At 38.2% G+C, this 25,848-nt stretch overlaps 1 protein-coding gene across 1 annotated transcript in view; it reads right to left on the reverse strand.

The window, feature by feature from the left end:
* Positions 1 to 25,848, reverse strand: part of LOC149244909 (Zincin-like metalloproteases family protein) — a 515,093-nt gene that overhangs the window by 322,192 nt on the left and 167,053 nt on the right. Inside the window, exon 7 of the mRNA XM_089457599.1 lies at positions 14,305 to 14,527. Coding sequence (XP_089313725.1) covers positions 14,305 to 14,527 — 223 coding nt within the window. The remainder of the gene's footprint in view (positions 1 to 14,304; positions 14,528 to 25,848) is intronic.

The raw sequence follows: 25,848 nt of genomic DNA on the forward strand, positions 1-25,848 counted from the left end.
GGAGATTGTGGTATCGAAAGTGAAGTAAAAATACATATCCATGCATAATACATATTGATGAATTATATGAATTTACAATGCAAGACATGTATGTGTAGTATTATAGACTTGTAAGAATATTGTACTATCAAATGGCATAGTATAGTTGCATAGTAATGAGTCATATGAATCTTCCATGTAAGCACTTTCTCATGGATTCTGGTATCGATAGTCTCTTACATGTTGAAAGAAACTAAAATTCATTGCTCAACAATCATAAAGATATTGGTTACCCCAATGCCTATTAAAGGGGAATATGTTATGTAGAAGGAAAAAGCGTGATTAAGCTAATGGTTATATTGGCAAAATAGGGTGGAGTTGTTATTGTGTTATGTTAGACTCTATGTTGAGCAAGGATTGGTGGGTTCTGATTTGTAGAATCAATGTTATGCTGCTATCAATGCTTACAAATATGCATAGCATGTAGAAATTTGGTTTTTCCTACATGCAGGGGATTTGAACTATATTGAAGTTATATAGTGATAGCATACATACTTGGGCTAATATATGCCAATAGTAAATAGGCAAAATATGTGTTACTATGTTAAGAGTCATGCTGGACAAAGAAATTGAAGGTTATTAATCTTACTGATAGGAAAAATCTTATAACCAAAAATGTTATAGCAGGCAATATGAAGCAATTACCTTAAAAAGTAATGTTGTTCGATTTTGTTAAAATTAATAACAAGTAATGTATATGGGTGGAAGATATCATTACTTGAGTGGCATACTTACATATGTTGCCTTCATAAATGCAAGAATCACAATTCTCATAAAACTAGATGATGATTCTGATCAGAGATTAAACTATGGTCATCATGCTATAAAAACAACTTATAAATGGTATAATTGCTATGAAAGTATTGTACCAAGGTAAAGGATAGTGAGAACATGTTATAGTATAAGGCTATATAACCTGTACAAATTGTGGTTAAATTAATCCTTTGATGCATCTGCTTACAATGTGACTCGTTCTTCGGTTGGAAGAAAGTATGGTTAAGGGAAAATCTATGTCAAACATATTTCCAGGACATATGCATCTTTTGAAGGATATGTATAATAGAACCTATAGGTATCCTTGAGTGCAAACCATAGTGCTTGGTGAAGTAGCACAAATGGGATGGATCCCTGGGTCAATTAAATGATATTTAACAATCTATTAAAGTAGATTAATATCATAATTTGTACCAAGAAATTTTGAGAGGATTTCTTATCAGATTGCATTGATAAGGTGTCTGGACAACATAAGGAAATGTTGCATGATTCAAACAAGAATTCATAAATAGATAACTCAGCTTTGGTAAAGGGTGATTTAATGTTAAGAATGAGCTAACATGTAAATACCCTGAGATCATAAACACTTACAACTACAAGGAATGTAGGATTGTAAGTAGTAAAAACTTTCATGTACAACTACACGGCATTATGCATGGTCAACAGGTTGTTGAAGCATAAATAGGGCAACAATAAAACATACGAGGTGAATTAATGATCTCATGAATATTAAACTTCAACAGCGATGAGTTAATAATCTACTTTAGATCACTAAGCAGAACGTATGATTAAGAGGAAAATATGCATGAATCCAATAATGTGTGATTGATATTGTAACATGACATAAAAACTTTCTTAATTACATATATGAACCATGAAAAATAAATGTTGGTATGATACTAACATGATGGAAAATATGTGGATTAAGTTTATGTCATGCAGGTGATACCATGAGGATGGTATTATAGGTTGTACCACAACTGGACTATGTACAACAATACATATGGGACCATATGACTACATATGCTACAAGGTTGAAAAATGAAATGTGTATTGGTGTGTATAACATACCTTGTGTGCAGGTATGCAGTAGTCATTGAATGGATGTCTGGCCAAGTAAACAAACCTAGAGGTTACCCAGAAGAAGGAAAGTAAGTTTAGTACAAGTAACTATGGTTAATCGCAGTTTGGCGTACATACAATTTCAATGAATATATGTATATGAAAATATATATTGTGATGTGAAATAATTTGTTATAACTTTGCAGACATATTAATGTGGAAAATATGCTAACTGATGTATTGTATGCAGAGAGACTGCAAGAAGCAGGTGTTTGACAAGAACACAAAGGCTTGAAAGAATGCAAGCAGAGGACATGCATTCTTCAGATAAAATAAATGATAAGCAATAGTTGCTTTAATAATAACAGATTATGATATTTATCATGGTTAAACTTTGCATCGATAAATTCTCACAAATGATTTGAAAAAAATGTGTGACAGGTAGCTATGGAAGGAGAGATGTTGGTAGCACTCCTTGAGACCGATGTAGCTATGGAAGGAGAGATGCTGGGAGCACTCCTTGTGGCAGATGTACATCGAAAAATTTGCATCAGATGGCAGAGCCATGAAAGTTGTTGATTTAGAAACCAGCTACCTGTGAACGAGGATATGATGCAGTGATACACCAAGGATGGTGTAAAATTTAAGGGGGGGAGTATGTAACACCCCTCCCTTGTGTACTACATTATTGTAAACCTAAGCTAAGTTAAAGCTAGGTATGATATCCTCCCTTGTGTGTTAAAGGTTGTAGACCTAAGCTAAGGAAAGCTAGGTTTGATACCCTCCTTTGTGGGTTAAACTATTCTACACCTAAGCTAAGGAAAGCTAGGTGATATGTAATATGAAAAGCAAATGTATTATTAAATAAATTAATAAAATAAATCACTTGGAGGGTGGAGCACCAAGAGAGAGGAGATGCTTGCCAAATCCCATGAGGAATGGGATAGAGATGAATCTTTCATGATAAGCTTCTAGATGTGATTCTAGATAAGCTTGGATGGATTAAGCTTGGATGAATTGGTTATCCATCAGATGGATGGGAGATAAAGATCCATCGGACATAAAAGCTTTGCGGGAGATAAAGGCAAACTTTTATGTGGAAACGTGTCGTGGGAGATAAAGACAAGCTTTTCCGGATAAGACCTAGGCAAATGGAAAAATCCATAAAGCGGGACGCCGCTAATGGTAACTTAATCATGAAATACGGTATTAAATACCCAATGCATCGATCAATTCAGAACAGTTGATCCTTGGCAAGATCTTCGGCTCAGGGGGAATCAAAGGTGATTCATGGCTGAGTGGTGGTGCTCCTCCTTCCAAGAGATGTTTTATTCGGATTCATCGCATGGAATGTTTTGTATGATGAGTTCTTCCCTCTCTGTTTTAAATTCATTTAGCTTATGAAAGAAATTGTATGAATTTTCTAACAATGAGAACGATTGAAGGAATTACATGTGACTGTTATAGATGAGTAGATTTACCTGTGCTCACGACAATTATGAGATAGTTTTATATGGATGCAAGTGACAATTTTGGCATAACAATGAATTTATAATTTAGTTTGTTAAAGGATCAATGTGTAGACCTTATGTAGTATTGGTATATCTAATCCCTTGTTAAGGTAAATAGTCATGCTTGAGACTTTTATTGCCTCCAAAAGAAGAGGCTTAGTAGGTAGTTGTATTACCAAGGCCATGGAGCTATTTTTACTTATGATTAGAATTTATTTGTGACTATTGTACATAAGAAATGTGGCAGCATTTGTTTGAGTTGATAATGGCAGGATGTTTATATTAATGATTTCATTAATCTTTCTATGAAATTAACTTCAAGAGGTGGCTATATATAGATTAAGGTGTGAGATAACTAATGGCATGAGATGTGGGTGTAGGCAAACCAATTAGGGGACAATGCCCCTAAACGATATAATCAAAGATTAAGTATATTCTAAGTCATGCATGTCAAAACAATGGTATCCTATAGGGCTAGTCTAGCTAATTTTGCATGTTACATAAACAGATATATCACTAAACCCTTTGACTATGCATGTGGAATTAGGATCATGATTCCTAGCCATGTGGCCACCTTAAGTTCAATTTAATATTCATTAATGCTTGTGTTAGGTTGTCAAGAGTGTCGCTGACTACATGTTGTATGACGAAAGATTGACTGACATAATGTCTTATAAATGGAAAAAGTCCACATCATAGATCCACCTTATATAAGTAATAAAGATTATATATCGACAGATTGACTGACATAATGTCTTATAAATGGAAAAAGTCCACATCATAGATCCACCTTATATAAGTAATAAAGATTATATATCGACAGACTTAATGTACTCTTGGGAAGAGCCAAATTTTAACTGTAAAAGAAGAAAAATTTCCGAAATAGGGAGCCTAGTAGCCAATTCTGAAGGTAGGCTAAGGAGGTTCGTTACAAGGTCACTTGGTCCACTAGATCATATTGTGCCATAGAATTGGGTAAATATTTTGAGAGTCTATAACGAATGGGTATTCCCCCTTTAAGGGTTGAATTTGTAAAATCTTATGTAAAAAATATTTTAGTGCATGGTCCCTCATACTTAGACACTATGGCTAAAATATTTAAGGGTGAAAACAGTCACACGTGCGAGGATAAGGAGGACAGATTGCAGATATAGCAGCAGTAAGATTTCAGTGCAAGATTCGTTGGTGTTTGGGATAGTTACTAGGCCTATAAGGCCTCCCAAGTCAAGCGAAGAAGTCTCTCTCCCTAGCGAAGGATGAAGGACCCTAATTCACTAAGGGTACCCTCCACACATGAGAAAACTAGGGCAGCAGTACAGTCATACACCCATATCTCAAGAAGGATCTCGTTTGGTCAAAGAAGAAGTCTACTTGAGCAAGGGATAGAAGAGGAACACCTCATCTAGAAGGTTGACTCAAGGAAGGTCTATCTCTAGACAGGAAACACAAAAGGAGGATGAAGTGTTGGGGAGCAAAGTGCTGGAAGGAGGAAGCCTATGTGCCGAGGAACAAAGTACAGAAAAGAGGAGGGGACTTGACTTGTGATTGGAGGACATCCTAGTCAAGGGTCTAGGGTTTGGCATTGATCAAGAAAGAACTTCAATAAGAGAAAACTTACCGAAGGGTTTCCCTCTTAGAGAAGAGAGGTTTTGGCCCTGGCAAAGAGCCAACATCTTGCGTTCTTGTTCTTATGTTTTAGGTAGCAATTTGATGAAGTACACACACATGCATTAATAAGAAGAAGAGGAAGATTAAGTTAACAAGAAAAGTAAGAAGACTCCACAAATTGTTATCAAGTAACAAAGAATCACACTACACTTATTTTCCCTAGATTCTTCAACATTTGTTTCCTTCGCTTGATTCTAGGCTTCCTTCCTTGTGATCTTCACACTTTTTCTATCTTCTATGCTTGACCAAAAATTTGGCTTCAAGTGGAGGCCGAGTTGCCCTATATATAGTGATTAGCCCATCAAATAAGCTGACTTGTCAATGATCTAGGCCGACATGTCTTTTGGTGGAGTTCCATTGCTTCGTTCAAGGCCGACTTAAAGAAGGTGCTTGAGCTTGGCCTTGGAGTGTCTTTAGACTCTTTCAATGACTCATACAAAAATGTAACATGCCCAAGAAGGGTTCTTCATACATGACATTGACTCAATTTGACTTTTATGACATGATGACAAAACTTAAAGGTTCACAATGGGAACCTTAACTAAAGCAAAACTACTTGATCATGAAACCCATGATTCAAGTACTACAAAATAATTTTATTTTCTTCTTTTCATCAATTACATAAAATCACAGTTACAAATCTCATTGTGAAGACCGAACCTAGTTACACTTTTCAACACTCCCTCTTAACTAGGGAGGTATTCATAATGGTACTTGAACATTCTCAATCTGAAGAATTCTCATAAGAAGAGTCGGATTGGTAACCCATCTGTTTAACATCATATCAACCAGCATTGTGACATGGCAAGGCCTTGAATAACAGGTCTATCTCTCCACAAGATCTGAGCTCAATGTTGGTGAGACTAATGATGTATAGACACCTTCATCATTGTCTCTCTTGGAACATACCCCACCCTAGTTCTCAGGGGGTGTTCCACCAAGACTATTCTTATCTTGGATTCCCAATCCTCAAAGAATATCTGTCCTCTATGACTACCCTTATCTTGGATGCCCTAACTCATGCTCAAAGAGCATCAGATGCCAAATGTCTACCCAATCCTCCATTCTGTCTTCCCAAATGAAAACAAGAATGATGTGTCTATCTCTCCCTCTTAATTAGGGAGGACATACCTATTCCAATGAAGGAATGTACTCATTCCTACGAAAGGAATGTACCTAAGCTCCCCCTTGGCTTAGGAATTTTGCTTCCACCAAGTAAGAAAATTGTTTCCTGTGAAAAAATTATGCTATAGTGATTGATTTATTTCTCCTACTTATTTACAATAATAAGTTATTTACCAATGCTTCAGTAAATATCAAAATAAATTCAATTGCAGACTTCATAAATTATGAACTAAGAAAAGCAAGAGAACCACCAACACATGAACAATCACATTGACACACTTGTTTTTGGACAATAGTCCCCCGAAAAAGCCAATGCGAGAAAACCTGTGCAACAGATCTGAGGGTTTCTATTATTGGCAGTCAATTTCTGAATACAATCTGGATGCCCCAGAGAAATGGCAATTAACTCAGAGAAGATAGCTGATAGAAAAATAGTGACAATTTTCTCACACTGAATCTGGATATTTTGCACTGGTCCCAGCTCCTCAATGACCTACTGCGTAGTCTCTGCGTGAACCTACGCAGTCACTACGTGGCTTCTGTGTGGAGACTCCCTCTGACTGCGTCACCCTTGCTGTTGTTGCATCTATTGCTAAGAAATCGAGATTTCATCTGCCAATCACCCACAATGATTCCTAACACTGATCTTTCCTATCCCCCAGCACTTCTGTGTCAACCTACTCCAGTTGATGCATTGTCCCTCCTTAGCACTGCGCTGCCTCTCTGATCCTTCACTGTCTTCTCTGAAGTATATTCATTGGAACTGAAAATCACTTCCTTCCAGTACTGCCTTTGATCCTCACAGATTGATCACTTGTTTGAATTGCTTAGCCAACCCTGCCCTAGGAATATCGCACTAATTAATCAACCCTTTGTGTGTTTTCAAATGAACCCCAAGCCTCCTTATACTTTTCTAGTTGAGACTTCAACGGCCGAGATTAAGTCTCTAATCAACGGCTAAGATTAAAACTTGACTTGATCCATCTTCTAGAACATTCTCACTCATATTTTGATTAGTACTCATTAATATTTTAATTTTCCTAAGTTTAGACTTAGAAACCCCATTAAAAATATTAATTATTTTTATAAAATACAATCCAGGTGGAATTTCACCAAACGGTTTTTGGGTTCTTTAGAACTCATGTGCCTTAGCCTCTCCACCAATTTTCATGGCTAGAGCACATCCGATGCTACCAAAAACTAACACTCCCTCTTAGCGAGGAATGTGTTCTAGCAACAATGTCCAACTGCATGTTGCTCTGTCTCTAAAGTATCTCTTTTCTTCACAGTTGCTGCCACCAACACTGTGTCGCTGTTGCTATTGTACTGTTGCGCATGACACTGCCACTACCATTGCTACATCTGTACTACAACTCCCTCTCAAATGCTGCATCACACTATTGAAAGGGATTTTCCAACATACCATATGTTCTCGGAATAGAACAAACTTTGTTCATCGTAGAACCTTGGTGAGTACATCTGCTACTTGATTTCCTGTGGGAGTATACTCCAACTGTACGGCTCCACACTAAACACAGTCCCTGATAAAGTGACACTGAATATCAATGTGTTTGGAGTGATTATGAAACACTAGATTTTCAGAGAGCTTGATACAACTCTGATTATCACAGAAGATTTTTGTCGTTTCCATCCTCTTCCTAAATATATTTACAAGCAATTTCCTGAGCCATATAGCTTCACATGTTGTTGTGCTAGCTACCATATACTCAGCTTCAGCCGAGCTCAGTGCTACAGATTTCTACTTCTTACTGCACCAGGAGGTCATCCCATATCCAATACCGAAGCAATACCCAATGGTACTTTTCCTGTCTCCTGAAATTCTTGCCCAATCTACATCAATGAATCCACTCAATTCGATATCATCGCCCTTGGTGTATCTTAATCCAAAATTGATTGTTCCCCGCACATACTTGAGAATGTGCTTTGCTGCTGCCTAGTGCGCCCTTTTTGGTTCCATCATGAACTGACTAAGGGTGTGGACAACATAACATATGTCTGGCCTGGTGTTGACCAGATACATAAGTGACCCAATGAGTTGTCTATATAAGGTGGGGTCCACTTCCTTGTCTTCGGATGCATCTATTTTCTTCCAGTTGGTAATCATAGGCGTAGCCATAGGTTGACAATCCTACATCCTGAATCTTTTCAGAATTTCTGATGCATATCTACCTTGGCCAAGGAAGATCTCACCATCCTACTGCCAAACTTCCAATCCCGGAAAGTAGTGCATTAGCCCCAAATCCTTCATGTCAAATTCTTTTTCCAGGTTCTTCTTGCAATCCTCTATGAGTCTGAATGATCTCGTCAAAAATAGATCATCCACATATAATACCAAAATTAACGGCTCATCTTCTACTAACAGCGAATAAATATTGAAATCGACATCACTCTTGATGAATCCCAACTGTTGTAAGTAGTAGTCAATTTGACCACACCAAGCTCTAGGTGCTTGTTTCAACCCATACAAGGCATTCTTCAATCTACACACATGAGTTCTCTTTTCATGTGTTTCGAAACCTTTTGGATGTTCGATATATACTTCTTTTATCACCCCATTCAAGAACGTTGTCTTGACATCCATTTGGTGAATCTCCCATCCCCTCTGTGCTGCAAGGAATATAATGGATCTGATAGAGGTATACCAAGCTACTGGGGGAAAGGTCTCTTCATAGTCTATTCCTTCCTTTTGAGCATACCCTTTTGCGACGAACCTAGCCTTATACTTGTCTACGGTGCCATTTGCACCATACTTGATCTTGTAGATCCATCTCGTGTTGAAGTTTCTAAGTCTACCAGTTAGAAACCCTCCATGCACTCTACTGATTTATTCCTACCTACTTGTTGCGTTACTTAACAAGATATTTACAATGTAAATACTGAAAATAAACACTAGTGCATGCTCAACATATTACAGATCATCAACTGAAGGAAACAGAAACAATCACACCAAATGACACCGTTATTTTTGGACCAATGTCCCCAGAAAAACCCAATGTGGGAAAATCGGTGCAGCTATCTGAGGGTTTTCTTATTAAGCAATATCAGAGTACAATCTGGGTGCCAAATCCGGCTTACCCAACAAAGAATTTCCTTGGCAGTAGTACCTCTCAGTTTGAGACAAATGTCTCGGCTGAAACCCTGGATAAACCTTCCGGCAGCTCCTCAGCTCCAATCTGCCCCAGAAACCCCAGCATCTGCCTTTCTGGACTGCGTCAGCCCCTCTCTACCCAGCGTTGGCCCTGCATCACCCTAAATGGGTCTGCGTCAGCCTTCTAGCCCTCTGCGTCAGCAATGTTGGCCTCTCTGAAGCACTGCGCAGCTCATGCTGCCTCTGCGTGGCCCTGCGTGAGCCCTGGCTGCTACTGCATCACCCTCTCTGGCTCCTGTGCTGCTCTCCCGGCACTATCTCTGCCTCTTTGTCTCTCTGTACTCAATGCCCCTCAGTTGCAACTTCAATCACTGATTCTATCCCTCTTAGCAAACCCCGCTCTAAAGAATAGAATGACTGATCATCTGATGTGTTCTCCAAGTGACCCTCAAGCTTCCTCTTATACTTTTCTCGTTGACATATCAACGGCCGAGATTAAGTCCCTAATCAACGGTTAAGATTAGATCTGGCTTGATCCGTGTCTTTTGGACCATTCTAACATAGTTTTATATTAATCCACATTAGAATTTTTTCTTCCCTAAGTTTAGACTTAGGGACTCCATTAAAAACATTAATTATTTTATTATATCCTGAACTGTTTAGAATCTACCCAAACCCTTTCTGGGTATTGGAGATCTCATGTGCCCCAACCTCTCCACCAAATTTCGTAGTTAGAGCACATCCGATGCTACCCCAAGTCAACATCTTGAACCGACAACTGATCTATTCTTTGGTCTTGGTACAATTTCCTAGACATCATTTGTCATAATGGAACTATACTCTTCTACCATGGCATCCACTCACACCTGGTGCTATATGGCTTCACGAAAACTAGAGGGTTCTTCGACCTGAGCTACCAATGCTTGGTACTTGTCAGGTTGCCTACATTGTCTTTTCTCGGCTCTAGGAACTCCAACAAATTCCTTTGCGTCCCTCAGAGTCTGTCGTACCTCTCAGCTAGTCCTTCCACTGGTGGTGGGAGTTTCCATCTGTTCTTTCTCCTGTTGTTGTCCCTGTTGTGACACTCTTGGCTCCTCTTCTCTTGAGGAGATGGCAGTACTGGTTACAGTGCTCGAACTAAATACTCGTCTCCGTGCTAGATTTGCTCCTTGTTGTTGGACCAAAGGAACATCCTCAGCTTGTTCTTCAAAAGGCATCTCTCGAGATTTCCTGAAAGCTCTATCTTCCATGAAATTTACATCCTGCCTTACTAAAATCTTCCTACTCCTTGGAATGTAGATTCGGTATGCCTTTGAAGTCTAATTGTAACCCACGAGATATCCAACTTCGGCAGCCTGCTCTAACTTGCTCTGCATCTCATCTGGAATATGACAATAAGCCACACTTCCAAATATCCTGAGGTGACTCACTCCTGGCTTATTTTCCATGAAAACACCCTCCAACGTCTTCTTTCCTAACGCCCTGTGAGGGGTCCTACTCTGAATGTATACAATCGTTTTGCACGCTTCTGCCCATAATAAATTGGCTAGATTCTAATCATATAACATCAGATTGAGTTGGGGCGATATTGAGCTGTAGTCGGGAGGACTACATGTGGGCATCATCCTTGAGGAGTCCACCTCTTGGATCAATTCCGTGCTACAGGAGCCCAAGATTCAGCAGTAGCGAGATGGACTTAGTGTCAAATGATGCAATGGAGTGTTTGGAGGACAGATGCAATAGCTTGGGACCAGAAACTAATCAGCGCAGAGCAAGGTTGGCAGCAGTGCAGTTGAAATAGTGCAGAAGTCAGCAGCAGTGTAGAGGATTCAGAGGGTCAACAGCAATCAGATTCCAACATTCATTGTATTATGCTTAACAGAGTTAAGTTTAGCTGATTTTGGATGTTTTTCAGTTGCTTCTCTCGGCAACTGAGTTGTAGTACGGATGCAGTGTTAGCAATGGCAGAGCTAACAGCATAGCGAATGCAACATTTGAGAGGGAGTTGTAGTACAGATGCAGCAGTGGCAGTGGTAGTGTCATGGGCAGCAATACAGTAGCAGCAGCAGCACAGTGTTGGTGGCAATAGCAGTACAGAAAGGAGGTGCTTCAGAAACAGAGCAGCATGCAGGTGGACATTGTTGCTAGAGCACTTTCCTCGCTAAGAGGTAGTGTTAGTTTTTGGTAGCATCGGAAGTGCTATAGCCTTGAAAATTGATGGAAAGGCTAAGGCAAATGAGTTCTAAAGAACCTAGAATCTGTTTAGTGAAATTCCACCCGGATTGTATTTTATTAAAATAATTAATATTTTTAATGAGGTTCCTAAGTCTAAACTTAGGGAAATTAAAATATTAATGGGTATTAATCAAAATATGGGTGAGAATGATCTAGAAAGCAGATCAAGTCATGTTTTAATCTTAGTCGTTGATTAGAGACTTAATCTCGGTCGTTGAAAACTCAACAGGAAAAGTATAAAATGGAGGCTTGGGGTTCATTTGGAATAACATAGGGAGATTGAGGAAATCGATTTTCTAAGGTGAGAAGTTTTCAGGAGGAAAATCGATTAGGGAGATCTTGCAGCTGAGGGGCAGAGAGAATCTGTGAAAATTCTATCACTGCAACAACTGATTTACTTTTCCTACTTATTCCATCATAAGTTATTCATGAAATTACTTCAACAATCATTAAAATAAATATTGTTGCAGATATCAAACTGTAATACAGAAACAAACATATGCACACATTGACACAGTTATTTTGCACTAATGTCCCCAAAAAAACCCAATGTGGGAAAACCGGTGCAACAAAGGAGGATTTTATTATTCAACAATTTTCTAGTACAACAGGGTGCCAAACTGGCTTACCCACAAATAGGCAAATTTCCAGCAGTTCTTATGAATCTAGCGTAGGCCCTACTGACCTCTGCGTTAGCCTAAAACCCTCTGCATCAGCCTCAAACCCTTTGCGTCAACCTGAAACCCTCTGCGTCAACCTACTGAGGCTCTATGCAGGCTCTCTGGCTTCTACGTCACTCCTGTAGCCTTTGCGAGGATGACGTAGGCCCTTCTGGCTCTGCACAGTCTCTACTACCTCTACGTGGCTTCCTCTGGCTCTGCGTCTGCCTCTTCTGCCTTTGTGCTGATCTCCCATCTCTCTATTCCGTACTTGCTACCTCCTGACTGCTCTCTAGACCAATGGTTCAATTTCTCAGCAAACCCCGCTCTAGAAATTGAACTGACTGGTCTCCCTCAATGTGTTCTCCAAGTGCCCCTCAAGCCTCCTCTTATACTTTTCTTGTTGACATCTCAACAGCTGAGATTAAGTCCCTAATCAACGACTAAGATTAGATCTGGCTTGATCCATGTCTTTTGGACCATTCTAACACAGATTCATATTAATACACATTAATATTTTATTTTCCCTAAGTTTAGACTTAGGGACTCCATTAAAAATATTAATTATTTTAATATCTCCTCATCTGTTTAGAATCTGCCCAAACCCTTTATGGGTATTGGAGATCTCATGTGCCCCAACCTCTCCACCAAATTTCGTGGCTAGAGCACATCCGACGCTACCCCAAATCAACAGAACCTGGGAGAAGGAGGGGCAGAGAAAATCCGGGAGGAGGACTTTCGGGAAAATACAGAACAGAGGTGGAGAGAGCTTGCAGAGAGGCAGAGCAGTAGCCAGGAGAGCTGACGCAGAAAAGTTGCCTGTCACGCAGAATCCAGAACTGCCGAAACAGCCGGGAGAGCTAATGTTGAGGGCAGAAAAGGTTACGCAACGTTGACGCAGAGCTAGCGCAGAAATAGTCGGGGTTAGGCAGTCCTATGCTAGATCAGTTGGAATTCTGCCAGATGAAGTGAGGTAAAACTCACTCAGATTTTCCACAAGTATTTTCTCTGTAAAGGATTGCCAAATGAGTATCCTAGATTTGTATTCAGATATTTCTCCTGCATAATAATAAACCCTCAGAACTACTGCACCGGTTTTCCCGCATTGAGCTTTTCCAAGGACTATTGTGTCCAAAAAAAAGTGTGTCCTATGTATCTTGTTCTTTGCTCTGTTTTCTGTTTCAACAGATCAAATATTTAATTAGTGTAGGCTGCAGAAGTAATTTGCTTCAGTATTCAGAAGAATAACTTGATGAATGTAATTTAAAAATCAAGTAGGTGAACTAGATTCAGATATGCTGCGGTAGGGGTTCCTTCAAGTGTAGGAATTATCACAAATGCCACCTCGCTATGAGGCCATTGCCCCTAGTTCCATGGTTGTCTATGAATATATAGAGAAAAGGGGACTTGTTCAATGAATTAAACACTCAAAGAAAAAAGCAAAAGGATTATTAAGAAACAGTGCCTTCTTTAACCATAATTGTCTCCAAAATTGGGATTAGACTCGCAACAAATTCATCCTCCATTTAATAATGCAATCCCCATCAAAGGGAGAGGCAGCCAATCTCCCTTGATGTTGCTCAAACTAGAATCCCCAATCCCTATAAACTTAGCATAAAGTGATCTCACCACAGCACACACAAATTCATTATTATCCATTGACTGAAGTGCAATATACGCTGAATGGGTACGATCCTGTGACCTACTTTGGTGCTGGTATGCATTCCCTAAACCTGCAGCACCTCTATCTAGTATGTCTCTATCAAAAAGCACCTCCATTTTGCTTGCTTGAAAAGATAAATAAAATTAATCATAATTTCAACTGAGGTAAAGATTGGTTAACTTCAACTAGTTCTTGATGATAAGCATTTGTATATGGGAAGACTTAATAAGAAGCAACAAATGCAAGTTTCAGCTTCTCAGACTTGAGCTTTGTCCATCATATAGATAAAAGTATCACCAAAAGTGGTAAGGAAGATGTTAGCCGTCTTGAGCAATTAATACAATAGGCTAAAAGGATAACAAAACAAACCTCAAAATTCATCACATTTGCTTAAAACCAACATATACCACAAAGCCACATGTAAAATATCAGTGAATAACGATGAGATGAAAGCACTACCTCAGCATCTGGGGTCCATTTTAGAACAGATGAAAGAATTCCAGGCTCTGTAATAATTCGAAACCCTGATTCAGAAGTTCCATTTCTTGACTCTGATGGCTGCTTCAACCTTTCAGATCCCTTGCGATGTATTCGTTGAAGTTGATGTTGTATGCATTTAGGAATTCGTGATGCAGGAAATACATCTACCTGGCCAGGATCTTTAAGTATGTTTTCTCCAAATCTAGTAGTGTAACAACATTCATAATAATGATATCACAATACTAATATTTATATGCAGCCTCTATGAAAAATATTTATATGCAACTTCTAAAATCCTACAACTTCAACATGTTCAATACCTAGCATCAATATAGATGGAACAATCAACACACTAAACTAGCAATTAGACTGCATAAATATTCTATAATCAACAGCAGACCCATCCCTTTCATGTCTATTCCAGTTTCCTTACATTGTCACATAATATGGATATACAGTAAACCATCATCATAGAACTACCAAAATGATATTTCCTAGTTAAAGACAATTGAAGCATTTATCAACATCTTTGAAGGTCATGGCAATTATACTACCTGAAAAAACATATGTTAATTAGCCTTTCAACATACTCAGAACTAAATGAATCCAGAAACCTAAATGGCAAACAAGTCCATCACATGCAGAGCCCCGATTTCAGTAAGAAATCAATTTCCATCTAATCTTTTAACTACCATCCCCAAAATTGAAAAATCAAATTATAATCCAGTTGTATTTGTATTATGCGCTCTTATAACTCAATATAACTTAATAAAATGCAGAAATCTTTATCAGTTTCTACTGCCCTTGGCTAACTAGCAATCCACTGCAGTCAAGCAATTCAGGTCATTGAATTACAGTATTGGTCACCTAGCAATTTTTTGCACGTCCCCTATTACACATTTCTAAGGACAATTTATTTCTTGCATGTTGCACTTATGCTTCCTCCGAGGCTGCTCAATTAACTTACTCTCTTCATTGTGACTTCAATCGCTCTCTATGGCTTCCTTCATATGGGTGTTCTTTATGCCATGTTTGAAGCTTTACCTTCACTTTTATATGTATTTTCACATTTACTGTTGTGGAGATTCTGAAGAGATTTCAGATGTTAGACAGAAAACCCATGTCTACCCCTATGGTTCCAAATATGCAGTTAAAGTATAGATGAGGATCCGTGTTGGTGAAGCAAGTGGCTATAAGTCGCTTTCTTACAGACCATGGATCTAGAAACCACTTAATATTATTTTATTGAGAAGAGATCTTGAGATAACATCTATTTAAAGAGTGGTTTTCTCCACTGTGAAGCACAATTGGATTAGTGACAAGATCACCTCCAAATCTAGTTGAACATCTTGTAGGAGGAGGAAATCAAGAGGCAAGCATATGTGAAGTTTCCATCACTATTCTCCTTTTCTCCTGGATGATTAGGCTTGTATGTTTGCATGCTATTGCTTCTTTCTATTTGAAATAATCTCTTTATAGTGCAGTTTTTGCACAGTGAGAAGGGACTAGGGCTGAGGTTCATAAACCTTCCAAGCCCTTGATGTAATCTAGGATAGAGCGGATACATGCTGCAATAATCATAGAATTGGTATAACACATTTTATGAATGTACTTAATCTTATGAGATTGTATGTGATGATGTGATATTTGGTTGGATTGACCATTGTTAGAACTCAGAAGGATGTCTTACTTAACCCTTTTCCTAATAATCTTGCTTTCTTTCAATATTTATGGTTGTCCATTATCTCTTGGCTGCAAATTTCATGGTGTTGACTAGGCATCTTGGATAAAGGCCCTCAGGGACTCTCATATAACCTAAAAATTTAATTGGATTAGTCATGGCACACCAGTGTATGGCTTGACTACATCTTCTCCATATAACGTCAAGCCCTCTTTGTTTGTATTCATTGACACCATTACCCCTTTGAGTGTGAAAAAGGATCAAGAATCTATTTCATAAAGGCTGCAAGTGACATCCCAACAGACATTCGAATAAAATGCACGAGTACAACTCATAAAATGTGATGGAATTAAACAAACATGGATCAACAGATTTCATAGCATCAGATACTCATCTTTGGAATAAGTAGATTTCATTTACAAACACACAGCTTACACATATTTCCATTTCAGAAATAGAATACAAATGCAATTTGTAAAAAGAGATGGAACATTTACCTTTTAGAAAAAGATAATCCAACAAATTGGTTATGAACAAGAAATTTTCTGCCCAACCATAGGCACACAGTGCAGATGCCAACCCCAAACTGGGCCATGTGGCATGTTACCCACCACCTTGTGGTGACATCCCTAGGAGAAATTTTTCTCCATGATGAACCTCAGCCGGCAGCCCCTTGACGCCTCCTACTAACTCGTTGTGTCATTTCTCTGCCACCTGAGCCAGCGATGTGGTCCCTCACCCACCTGTATTGGCCGTATGTTTGAAGGTGGGCCTCCTGAATCTAAAGGTATGTCTTGTCATTTGGTAATTGATTATTGGGTTTACATATCATGGATAATTCTGGGTATGGATTGATGGGGGGATTTGGCAAAAAGAGTGGGCTTAGTTTGTGCTCCTGTCCCCTTGATCTCTTTTGGTTGTTACCCTTGGATCTTAGTCCTGTGGGATCTCCTTAATTAACCATTTGGTTCTAGGGTGGTACTACCTGGGAAACCCCGATTTTGGGTGTGTGGTCCCGCTCCTTTATCCGCACATATCACTCCCTTTCCACTCACTATATGCCCATTCATCTTTTCTCCCACCTAGGTCCACATTCCCATTTTGCGTCCACATAGGGCTAGCCTCCCTATTCCATTGCCACCACCTTGAGTCAGGCCTAGAATGATGCCCTAGAGGTTGAAGCAATTAAAAGAAAAAGTGAAAAGCTTAAATGACCACATTTAACAGCAAATTGTAGCACAAAATGCAAAAGATGGCCGAGACAAAAATAATTAGCATGTGGGCAAAAGTCGACACATGAGCTCTATTGTCGCACAAAGTGTCTAGGCAGCGCGACAACGCTCAGAGTAAGGGTTGTCACTCTTAATCCTTACTCACTCCTTTTAGAGACTCTCCTAGGCAAGTCAAGGGGGGTAGTCCCTAAGGTAAATGGATGAGAAACCCTGTGGATCATGGGCTCTAGGAGATTTTAATGATGGACAACTTGATGAATCTAAATGATTAAATCAGATTGATAGATTAAATGCCAACGTAAACAAAACACGACACAAGATAGAAACAACTATAGACCAGTGCCTTCAATATTTGAATTAACCCTCAATAAAACAAGCTATCCAGAACGATTTTCAATATGTGATGAAAAGTGACAATCATAAATAATCCATATAAATGCTCAACATTGTATCACGCAAGATATTCCTGATGTAAGACGATTATCGTTAATGACCAAGATCTAGATTCAATTAGTTTTCTCCCACAGTTAAAACTTAATATGATTAAAAATGTTTATCGCACCATGACCATAGGAAAATCATAAAAATGGCATTTAATGACCAAATGACACTACGGAACTTTGGGTTAAAAAAAAAATATATTCCTTAGGAATTTATTTTAATCGAAGGGCTAAAAAATCAAAACTTTTAATGGGCCATAGGCCACATTAAAAATTCTAGAGTTTAAGCGAAAAAACCCCTAAATTTTATTTTAAATCCTTAGTCACCAAATTTAGATTTATGATTTAAAGTTTTTTAATTTTATATTTTTTAAATGTTTTTTTGGATTTTAAATATTTTAGATGTTTTTAGACTTTTGAAATTTTATATTTTTTTTAGATTTAAAATTTTTTTAATGTTTAGGATTTTAGAAAAAAATTTGATGTTTAGGATTTTTATTTTTTATTTTTATCAATGTAGAAACAAAAACAAAAAAAAATCTAAAAGAAAACAAAATTCGAATTTAGAATTTTTTGTTTTTAAATGAAAAATTAAAATAACTAGGTGAAACCAATAAAAATAAATAAAAATAAAACTAAATTGAAATTTGTTAAAGTCCTAATTTGAAACTTTAATGAAACTAAAAGAAATATATACACCATAAAACTAAACCAATGCATATAATGAAAATACAAATGAACATAACCCTAAACCGTATGCATAAGAGAGAAAGTCGAACGTGTGTGCTTGTTGTTGTTGTGTTTTGCAGGTTTGGTTGACGGCAAGGAGTGTGGAATGGGCAGCTACATGAGAAGACCGCAGGGAAGAGTGGATGAAAGTTAAAGGTAGCCACGGGTTGGGACGCAGGAGGTAGTACGCAGATGGCAGAAAATGCGTAGAAGGGATGGTTGTAGGCATAGGGAGAACTAGTATGCGTAGGGAGATGAAGACTGTGTGCAGCTACGTGAGGAAATGGAGCAGCTTGTTGCATGAAGATTCAAGGCAGCAAGAAAGGATGGAGCGTGAAGGCTAGCAGAGGGTTGCAGTTTGAAGGAGAAGCGTATTGTCTTGGAGCTGCAGGTTCAAATCAACGGCTTGGACAACGAGTTGATGGAGCGAGCAGCTATGGTGGGGACTTGATGAAAAGACTAAGCAGCAAGGGTTTAGAAACAACGTGAGAGGGATGGAGGCTCAATGCTGCGGGTTGATGAGCATAAGGGTTTGAAGCTGGAGGCAGCAAAGGAAGGGATTTGAGGAGGTTTTCTGTTCTCCTTTTGCAGGTTTGGAACGGCGGCCAACAGCACGGATTTGAAGAGAAGGCAGGTAGCAGGGCTGGGGCCTTAAAAAAAAAATCGAAATGCACAGTGAAACCCAAAAAAACAGGCAACAAATCCCAGAAACCAATCAGCAAACTAGTGGTCGAAAAACCCCTTAAAATTTACTAGAACTCCTTTAAGAATTTTCCAGGAATCTTAATTTAAAATTTTGAATCAGCTTGCTTCAGATTTGATCCTGAAACCCTCACAAAATTTCCAGATCTGATTTTAAATTTAAATCCTTGCAAAAAATGATGTTGATGGACCTCCAGAGATCCAAATCTTACCCTCCAGGGCCTAGATCTGGACTCTGCACAGCTTTCAGCTTCATATCTGTAGCAATACAACAACAAAAAAACCCAAACGATATACACAATGACCCAAAATACACTAAAACCCTAAAAACCAAAGTCAGAAAACCAAAATTAATTACAGATCTATATACATAAATGGCAGATCTATCAGATCTAGGGAGTGTGATTCTGACTCTGCTCCCAGAAAAATTAAAAAATATATATAATTTTAGAGGAGGTACTAAGCTCAAAACCCTTCATGCATCACCCATAAAAATATCTTATGATAAGCCCAGGATTAAATTCAAACTGGGCTCTTCAGAAAACGTGGATCGGGAGTTGGTTGGTTCAGTCGAGAACTTCCCCGAACGCCCAATGATCTAATAATCAAGGATTTTCCTGCAAAACTCAATTCAGTTGTCAACATAGAGCAAGAAAACAATAATAAAATTCAGATCTAATAGAGATACCTGCTATTATATTCAAAACTTAAATTATCATTCAAACCCCAGCGACTGAGCAAGATACCTGTACTCAAATCGCTCTTCAGAAGCTATTATTAATGGCAAAAAAGAAATTACGCACGAAAATAATACATCTTACAGCATTTCCATGAAGAGTAACACCAGCAGAAATTTAACCCCAAAGTCTTTCTTTATTGCTCATAAAAAGATTACAAGAGAGAGCTTTTCGCTTAGTACACGATCAAAAGATCGGATGATCTCAACTGACAACTGACCTCCTATTTAAAGATAAATCTTCCAACGGCTAGTTCGAGTGATCCTTGTCAAAGTGATCTCGATCGTTGATGAGGATCAAAATTTCTTTTAATCTCATCCGTCGAAATTTTAAATATTGAGGAAATTTCGAATTTTTCAATTAAATGCATTTTAATAAATTCAAAAATTAAAATTTTGCATTAATTTCCTCAAAATTTTGACTTTGACTTAACCCCAGGGACCCAAGGCATAAAATTTAGCAAAATAATCAATTAACCTTAGTCCCTGGACCTGTTAAGATTTAATTTTTTAAAGGACCCACGAATTTTACCTCTGGAAAATTTAAATTTACCTAGGACCTATGAGGGGATAAATTATTTTTCTAACCCTCAAGACACTTTACCTCATGATTTTACATTTTTACATCTCAAGGGGGAACACCCATCTGAAAAGGTCCCTCACAGACTACCCAAATCTGTGACACAAATATAATCTAGCAGATCAAGCAATTTGTAATAAAATAACCTAACCAAATAGTTAAAATTATTCCCAAATCACTTTTACATAGACTCGATCTAGAACACTAGGACTCCCTTAAAATCCCAGTGACAAAATCCACTCCGGCTTTGGGGTAAGGCTGAAGGAAAACCTTGCCGACCATCCGAGAATGGATTGGTGAGACAAAAAACCTCCCGGAATGTAGATCGTCACCAGAAAAGTAGGTTTACCTAGGTGATTACATACACGACACGGACCTGCTGAAATTATTTACATTATACACATACACACTAGGTTTACATTATAAGATGATCCTCAGGTTGATGATGATAGCTGGATGGTAGGAACACATCGATCAGGCGCTATCCATTTTGCAAAAAAGGGGGTGTACTGCTATGGGTCATTGACACGTAGTGGTCAACAAGCTCTACCCCATCCATGGCCATCACCCTGGTTCCATAAGCCCTAGATGAGCCTCCTCTATCATTCATGAACCCATGATTGTCCCAACCCCTGGAGGGCAATGAACCTCCCTACCTCGAAAGGGGTAGTCACTGCTATATTATACACATCATGCTCTTGTCCTTTGAGCCACAAGCAGTTAATTAAAGAAAATTCATAAAAGGCAAAAGGCATATAAAGAAGGGTGGAAACATCAAGACCGGGGTACCTCATGTACCACGACTACTCCCTCCTATACATTATATACCCAGGTGTGGGCTTCCCCTTATCTAGCTACCCCTAAGCCCCATCATGTAGCCCAAGGTTGCCCCTCTCATTCCCTACTCCATCTCACCTATTTGTCACTTGCCACCCCCATTATAAGGGTGTACCTTGGACATACTATCCCCTTTAACAGTTGAAACCACCTAATGAGGTACTTGGCTAACCCCTTTTGGAGTTTGGAGACACTAGCATATGCCAAAGCCCACTACGGAAGGGCATGCCATTATGAAGTGCCCACTTTACTATCCTCCTTTACCTGATTATTCTAATGACTGATGTATTAGAAGCCTAGGAGATGCATTGGATCTTATACAGGATTGCAGGTGGTTTCCATTTGGGTTTGGCTTCCCTATATGGGATCTTGACCCCTAGAGGTCCACATTGGCACGTGTAGGGTGTGCATACAGAGCCATGGCCTCCACAGCAGCAGACAGCACTCCACAGATCTTCATGGATGTTCCGAGACTACTAGCAATCCACTTTTGGGACAATGGTGACATGATTGGTACACTATGCCCAGCAAACCCCCACAAGAGCCCCACACTCTTGGCAAGTGTCCCAACACTTGTACGATGTCATGGCAACATTCATTCCACCACTTGGACCATTGCAGAGGATCTACAAACATCTCTTATTCATATGGAGACCCATGGGGTCATTGATGTGTCCTCAGACCCACTGAGAGCACCACAAGTCTACTATTTGGAGAACAAGGGGCCACCCCCTTGTCCATCATATTCCGAGGAATTTATTCCTCAATATGGTACTTCAGGATGTTATTGAGCCTTTGGAGGGCCCTACGACATGCATACATCATTATTTTGCCCCTTGTGAGGCTTGTTTTTACATTATGAACTAGTATGGTGGGCTTGTCACCATTAGGAGTTATTATTTGCACATTATTTTATCTTTAGGGGCCCATAGTCTAATTCAAAATCCTTAGGAGGCTATATATTGATGTTAGACACATTCATTTGTATCATCCACAGCTCCTCAATCTGAATTTATGAATGTGATATGGAAAGATTCAGAGGTCAATCCTTCTGAGTATTTGACTAAGTTATCTCAATTTGCAGTTGCATACACAGCTGCTACAATTGATAAGGCAATTGAAGTGAATCAATTGATCAAAGAAAAGGATCAAAAGATTAATCAGCTTGAAAAACAATTGGCAACAGAGAAGCAAAAGGTTAATCGGCTTGAGGAACAGTTAACAGTAGAGAAACATAAGAATGAGCAGCTCGAAAAACAATCAAATCTAGAAAAGAAGAAAATTGACCAGCAGGCCATTCAGAGACAACAGCAGTTGTCTCAAGAGCTGAAGCAGCTTAAATTTACGCATCAGCAAGAGATTAAGTCTAAAGAAGAGCAAATCACACAGCTACAATTCTCCTTGGGACAATTCAAAGATTATCCCAAGGTTGAAGAGTTCAAAAAGGAAGCCTTAGAGGCAAATAAGGCTTTATCTCAACAGTTGAATCTACTCTGCCAGAAAATATCTTTTATTGATCCATTATGCATCATAATGACATCACTAATTGACCAAGTAGTTAATACTAGGTTAGAATTTTAAAATGCAGATGATAAAGTCACAAATTTTCTCTCCTGGCAAAGCACAGAAGATGGAAGAGCTGCTAACTTACCTAAAATTGAAGAGTCCCATAAAGAGATATTGTTTTCGGAATGGGAAACACAATTGATAAAAGCAGAAAGAGCTACCTCCAGGGCCAGGGCTATAATGAATAATGTTATTGAGTTGGTAAATGATAACTTATATGGTGCCAATTTAATTTCTGATTGTTCCCCAGGAAAACTTCCAAAGGCGAAAGTTTTAGAGAAGCAATGGAAGCAAGATTTGGACACCAAGGAAGAGCGACTCAACAGAGTACAAGGTCTTAACTGGGATGCGCATTGGTCCTTTCTGGTCAAGCCGCACAGCCAACAGATGACTATCAAGTGCCTTGTTGATGCCATTGATCGCATGATGCCCGAGCTCTCAGATGCCACATATGCAAGACAGTTACACTCCAGGATGAGTCATCCTCCAGAGATCCAAAGCATGCTCTCAATTTGTCGATTAAAGATGCAAGAGAAAGCCTAGATGCAATGAATCTCTTCAAAGCTTATCGCAATTCTATTTTTGAAATTCAAATCCCATATTTTGATAAAGGTAGTTCCAACAACTCTCAGCAATTTTTATTGACAGTTTGTTTTTAATTTTACTATAAAGACCCTTTCATGTCACTTTAGAAAGGGTCCTCAATTTGTATAAAACTAGACTTGAGAAGTTTACACTTCTGCACTTCTTAATTTATTTTTTATAAGTCGTGGATCGAGGTTCAGACTTTTTGTGAAAGAACTTCATAAAGACTCGCATTTTTGTATCTCCTTGAAGTTTCCAAAATAAGAAGATTGAACCAGAGTGTTACTTGCATAAACGAGACTCAAATGCATTTGGTACTTCTATCACTGTTCTTTTGTCTTGTTTTATGTAATTAACATTCCATTGATTTGTTATTGTTGATGTATTCACATGTTTCAAACAACTCTGTATTATTTCACTTCTGAATGATTTAGAGATGTTATATTGTATACATATGTCAGCGATAAATATTAGTATGTTATGCGATATATTTTCATATTACTTTGTTTAATTTCTTAAACAAAGTAATCATTATTTAAATGCATCTTTCTGTAGATAAGTAAATAATCTATATTATTATTTGTCTGCTAGGAATCATCAAGAATCGCATTATTATGAGATCACCCGGGTTATATAGATATATCTGTATATTTTAGAGCTTATAGATTAAACCACCTATCATCTTTTTATATATTTAAAACACCCATTCATCAAATCATACTTTATTGGGAAACTAGTCCCATAATATCTAGTTGGAGCCACCATACCAAACAGATAAGGAGCTGCACTAAGGTCCGGACCGAGTGGTTATCCCCCAATGTTGGTGCTATGATTTTAGAGGCATCAACAGGGCGATGCTTGTAGGGTGAAGCAAGTGTTTTCTAGGCATCTTTAATTTCACCCTGGCAACTCCTACATATGTTTCATGTATACCTCAAATAGGTTGTCATTCTTTCATAAATTTCCCGCTTTGGACATTGCTAGCATCCCGAGACATCCCAATCATGTCACAGGAAGGATGGTACGTGGGTTACCCGTGTTTGATGGTGACCCAAGCTCCACAATTGACCATGTGGAAAGATTTAATGCACACACTTCAAAGGAGAAAGTGGTCCACTAGGATGTCCTTATGTTGTTATTCTTTAGTTCTCTCTATGGTCATAACTCATGGTTGCAAAATCACGAACCTAGAAGCATCTCATCTATTGAAGAGTTCATTGATGGCTTTCTTAGACATTTTCAAGTACACCCTGCATTAAGCATCCAAGAGGAAGCCTTCATCGAGCTTCATCAAGACATTAAGAATCTAGGTAATGAGCAAGAAGATGAGTCCTCCTTGGGTCCACATAATGAAAATGATGATTTTGAGGACACATTGTTATGAACACAAATTATGTAAAAATAAATAAAAATAGATAATAAATAATAATCATAATAATATAAATATAATAATAAATAATAAGTAAATTAACTAATAGTTATCTAGTTAATAACTATGTTGCCAGGAAACGTGGGTTCGGGGACGGGTACGTCATTTTTTGAAACAGGGTGTGTGGGTTCGTCGGGGGTATATTATAATTTATAAATTATATTATAATTTATATATATAATATATAAATATTATATTTTATAAATTATAATATATATGAATTTGTATATTTTTCAACTTTAAACAAGAAAACTAAAATATTTATGATTTAACCGTATTGATTTCAGAGGTTAAAGGCTGATCGAATATCCTCTTTCAAGAGATAATAGAGCCCAATTTATGTATCCTTATTCACTGTCCAAATTTCAAGATTTTTGCCAAATCCTGTAGCAGCTTGCCTACTCAAGAAATCAAGTTAATTGCAGAAGCTCTGACAATCAGCTAGTTTAAGTTCTTATCAGATGGAGCATGTTCCAGGCGTGTCCTTCACAAAATTTGGGAAATTTGTTCTTAAACAATATCAGACTTTGCCTTGTTAAGAGAACAAGCTATGTTTATTGTTGATCCATCTCTGTTGTAGAAGACTGATTTTAATGGCTGAAGATCTATTATTTAAAGGCTGATATTCCATTTATATACTATTGTAATGCTACCAGGTTCCACCGTTTTGACCTTCACTACATCTATTGGTGTCTAGTTAATTGCATGGCTGTTTATGCTCAGAAATTTTCATCATTTTAAGTTGTAACAGCAGTGAAAGTCTAATTCTAATTTATAAATAAGTTGTCTAGTTATTTGAAGCATTTTCCCATTGCTGCAATGACCCCTGTCCATGTCACCTAAGAGAAAATATAAAACCAACATCTACAGCAGTTGTCCTTCAACTATTTGATAAAATACCTCAATTAAGACTCATTAAAACTCAATTAAAAACTCAGAAATTTTAAGAGAAAATTGAGTATATTTGAGTTGGAATATTACATCTACATCAACACTTTGCAATCCT

Source organism: Pinus tabuliformis, chromosome 7 (genome assembly GCF_031772625.1).
Source record: "Pinus tabuliformis cultivar Carrire ecotype Pingquan chromosome 7, CPIR1, whole genome shotgun sequence".
Lineage (NCBI taxonomy): Eukaryota > Viridiplantae > Streptophyta > Pinopsida > Pinales > Pinaceae > Pinus > Pinus tabuliformis.